The sequence below is a fragment of the Mastomys coucha genome, unplaced genomic scaffold (genome assembly GCF_008632895.1).
Source record: "Mastomys coucha isolate ucsf_1 unplaced genomic scaffold, UCSF_Mcou_1 pScaffold1, whole genome shotgun sequence".
NCBI classification, from domain to species: Eukaryota; Metazoa; Chordata; class Mammalia; order Rodentia; family Muridae; genus Mastomys; species Mastomys coucha.
In genome coordinates, this window is record NW_022196891.1 from 52,268,008 (window position 1) to 52,272,034 (window position 4,027).

The following is a 4,027-nucleotide window of genomic DNA, read 5'->3' on the forward strand; positions in this document are numbered from 1 at the left end:
TCCCTCCCCCTTCCCCTCCCCACCTCTTTGCTCTTTGGTTTGTTTTATTTTTGAGACAAGGTTTCTCTGTGTAGCTCTGATGTCCTGGAACCCACTCTGGAGACCAGGGTGGTGTCAACTCCATCTGCCTCTGCCTCCCGAGTGCTGGGATTAAAGGCATGCACCACCATGGCTTGGCTCAAGGTTATTTCTAAGCAGATAATCTACAAGCATATCTTCTAATACTAACACAACTGGTTTGTCCATGATCAGTCCTTATCTCTGAAGTATCAGTCATAAAGTAGATTGATGTAGTGGGCTAACTCATCTATTAAATTATTAATAACATCAAGAGACTAACTATATCAAGATGAAACACACAAAGTATATAGAGCTATGCAAGGGAAATCCCATGCACGATGCCCCATATTGATTACAGAGACACACATCATCACTTCAGTTTCACACCAGCTGAAATGAAGAGCAGGGAGAATGATAAAAGCACAAAGCACCAATTTTTACATCAGTTCTGCAACTAAAGTAGATCGCAGTTTTATATTTGTATTCATTATCGTTGTCCAAGCTTAATTCGTAGTCAGGTGACTTAAATGTCTTAGGAACAGTACTTTGAAACGTAGGGTCTTTTAGGAAGCATTTAAGTGTCTGTTGGGGACGAGGTCACCAAAACCCACCTGTAAAAAAACCAGCTAAGGGAAGATTTGGGGATATGAGAAACCATGAAGACGAGCTATGGGACCTCAAAGGAAGAAGCAGGCACAATCGCCTGTGGGCTATGCTGCTGCAGACAGCAACATGCTGGGCAAAATATGAGAATCATCTTAATATTTCCTGGAGTTAGGTCTCAAACATTCTGGCTTCTCTTCCCCGTGTCTGCCATCCATCTATGGTATAAAAGTATCTATTTATGGTAACACTGGGCACAAATATCATGTAGACCTTAAGTTATTTCCCATAAATCTGAAATCTCTTCCTTGTCATTGTCCTCAGAGTTCATTTAGTAAGAACCATGAGAGGAAATAGCCCTTACCAGATAGGTCCCATGGAGAGATCATGAAGAAGCAACTATAATAAACCATGTTCACCCTTAAGATTACAGGGAAATGGACAACAAATAACAATTTCTAAAGCCCAGTGGAAGTTAACACTCTAAAGAAGAGAGATTTTTTCAGAGAAAAGGAAAAACAACCTACATTGCAGAGAGCTACAGATAGCTACTGCCAGAGAGTCCTAGAAAGAAGGAAGGAGGCAAGAAAAGCAAACTTCAATCTCTCTTTTCTCCATGTTCTCGTCTCTTTTCCTAGTGTTTCCTACCAAGTGAACAACACAGAAGCTAGGACTGGGTGATGCAGTCTGTAGCCATCATCTTCCAGAACAAAAAAGCAACGCAGCAGGAACACATCTTAGAGTCAGAGGCACCCCACCCTATAGCTGCCCACAAAGTATCGACATAGAGTGTACCCAGAAGCCCAGCGGTAGCACAGAAAGGCCTGGGCTAAAGGCACAAGACCTGCGCTATACTGTTGATCTCCTTAAGCCAGAGAAACATCTAACCTCATCTTTATTCTTCCTCTTCCCTTCCTCTCTCTCTCTCTCTCTCTCTCTCTCTCTCTCTCTCCCTCCCTCCCTCCCTCCCTCCCTCTCTTGCTCTCTCTCTCTCTGCACTCAAACTGGCCTCAAACTCACCATTCCCCCTAAGCTTTTAGAGTAGCTAGGATTGTAAGTTTGTAAGTTTGCATCACTATATCCATATCCAGTTGTTAGATTCCTCCAATCAGCTGACACGGAGCAAGCTATCAATCAATACTTGTAGAATGAACACAGAGAAGATTGATTTGAAAGAGCTCCTTCCTGGCATGAGCATCAGTCAGCAGCTTGGGTGGCCTGATCTGAGTTCTGGAATTCTCCTGTGAACCTTCAGAAGCACTAATGGCCAGCCAGAAAACAGTTGCTTAGGGTCGAGAACACTAGCACTTCCTGTCACATGGACTCTCCTGTGTTTATGGCCACACAAGGCTCCTGATGCCCTAGAGACCCAAGCTCCCTAAACTTCAATGAACTACTGAGGATTTTTTTTTGTATGTTTGTTTACTTTAATTTTAATTTATTTTTACATACTGAAACTCTCTCTACATACAGGTCTATTATAGGGTTCATTGTTAGAAAAGAAGAAAAACAGAAGGGAAGGGAAGGATAGAGGAGAAAAGTGGGGAGACAGCGCTCAGAGGGAAAGTGGAGCAGTGTTTCTGGGCAGCTGGCATCCATGCACACACACCTGAGCGGCAGGCTAGCTGGCCCATCACCCATCAAGTCTTGGGTACAAAGGACCTGTGGCTTAACGCTGACTTTTTCATAGTTTGCACCTCAAGTTTAGGAAGCAAAGCTGTTGTTATGCGTTGCATTTGGAAGCAAAGAGCACTTGGGATACTTACGAGTATGGCTTCGTTTCACCAAGAATAGGGTGAGAAGAGGTAACAGGAGCATCATCAACCCCCCACTGAAGTCCTCTACTTTCCAGATTTTTTTTTTTTACCTCAGACAGTGAGTGACAGGCTCCTGATGAATCTTTTGAGAACTGGCTTACCGGAGAAATTTGGTAACTGAGCCTTGCGGGGGTGGGGGGTGGGGCTGGGGAGAGCATTCTCCAATAAGAACTGGGAAATTTATCTGGTGTCATTAGTTGCTAGGTAGAATAAGAGTCATACAAAAATGAAAGCAATAAACATTAACCCCTTGTGGGTTTCAGACTCCTTGCTCCTGTCTTCTCTTCATCCCGTTCCCAACTATAGCTCAATTACATGAAAGGTATAAGGAAGCAAGGGTTAGTAACACAGGTAATTTATTGCTTAGGGTTCTTTCTTGGAGTTTAGATTTTTAACCAAGGGATAAAGAAAATCGCACCCTGGGTTCCAAGATTTGAAACTCCCTGCTCAGTATGATTTTACCACCCACTTGTCTCAGATAACATGAAACATTTTATCTGAGACATGTCCTGTAATTTTTTACTTATGTCTGTCTTTTCTGTACTTTTTTTTTTAACCTAGAACAATAGACCCTAAACATCCCCATTGAATTGGGAAAAGAAAAGGCCTGTGGGAGATTCTGAGGGGTTGCCACACATCTTTTAAGGAAAGCAATCTCCACAAGCAAGCTATGGTCACATTGTTGTTTGAAGAACATGACAAGTTAGGAAACAGCAGCAGAGGCTGTTCAGGGAGGTGGGGAACAGGTCTAGACAGGAAAGAGGAAGTGCAGCAGAATAGAGAGAAGAATGGGAACAAGGCAGGAAGGCAGGCAGGCTTTGGCTCAGGGTCAGAGGAGGGGGTGTAGGGGGGGCTTGATCCCAGTTCTTCAACATGGGGCAGAATCTCAAACTGCACCATGGCTGGGCATCTTCCACTTTAAAAGAAATCTGCCATGTATTCCACAGATGGTTAACTTGATGAAGTTGTTTATTATGCACAAAAAGGGGATAGGAGAATCAAACATCCTGGTTTCCTTCAGTGGTGAGTTGAGTGATAACCCACTCTAAAGCTCAGAACCCATGAATACACACACTTTATATGGCATAAGGGACTTTGCAGGTTTGATTGATTTAAAGATGCAGAGATGGAGAGATGATCCTGGACTACCTAGCAGAAGCAGTATAATCATGAGGGTCCCATTTACAGCAAGGCAGAGGGTCAGGATCTGAGAAGGAGCTGTGATGGCAGATGCAGTGCTGAAGTGGGCATGAGCCAAGGAGTGCAGGTGGCCCTGGACCTACCCCAGAACCTCTAGAAAGAACGAATGTATCAAAAGCTGTGTTTTGGTTTTGTTCTTGGTGGTGGTTTTTTGTTTTGTTTTGTTTTGTTTTCCCCATAAGACCTGTCTTCAGAACTGTGGCCTCCTGAATTATTGGAGAGAAAACGTATATTGTTTGCAGCCACCTAATTTTTGCTTTTTATGGGGATGGAAAACTTAGGCATGTCTTCCTTTTCCCACAAAAATCTAAAAGAAATTATTTGATGGCTGCTTCTCATATGCTGGT

General features: G+C 43.3%; 1 protein-coding gene across 5 annotated transcripts in view; it reads right to left on the reverse strand.

The window, feature by feature from the left end:
- The window catches only part of LOC116070640 (major histocompatibility complex class I-related gene protein), a 19,943-nt gene extending 17,354 nt beyond the window's left edge, over positions 1 to 2,589 (reverse strand). For 4 of the 5 annotated variants that reach the window (XM_031342111.1, XM_031342107.1, XM_031342099.1 and 1 more), the window contains exon 1: positions 2,430 to 2,572. In XM_031342111.1, the coding sequence (XP_031197971.1) occupies positions 2,430 to 2,484 (55 nt within the window). In that variant the 5' untranslated portion in view covers positions 2,485 to 2,572. Of the gene's footprint in view, positions 1 to 2,429 lie in introns of all 5 variants that reach the window. The other variant, XM_031342120.1, reaches the window with a different exon arrangement.
- Positions 2,590 to 4,027: the final 1,438 nt, after the last annotated feature.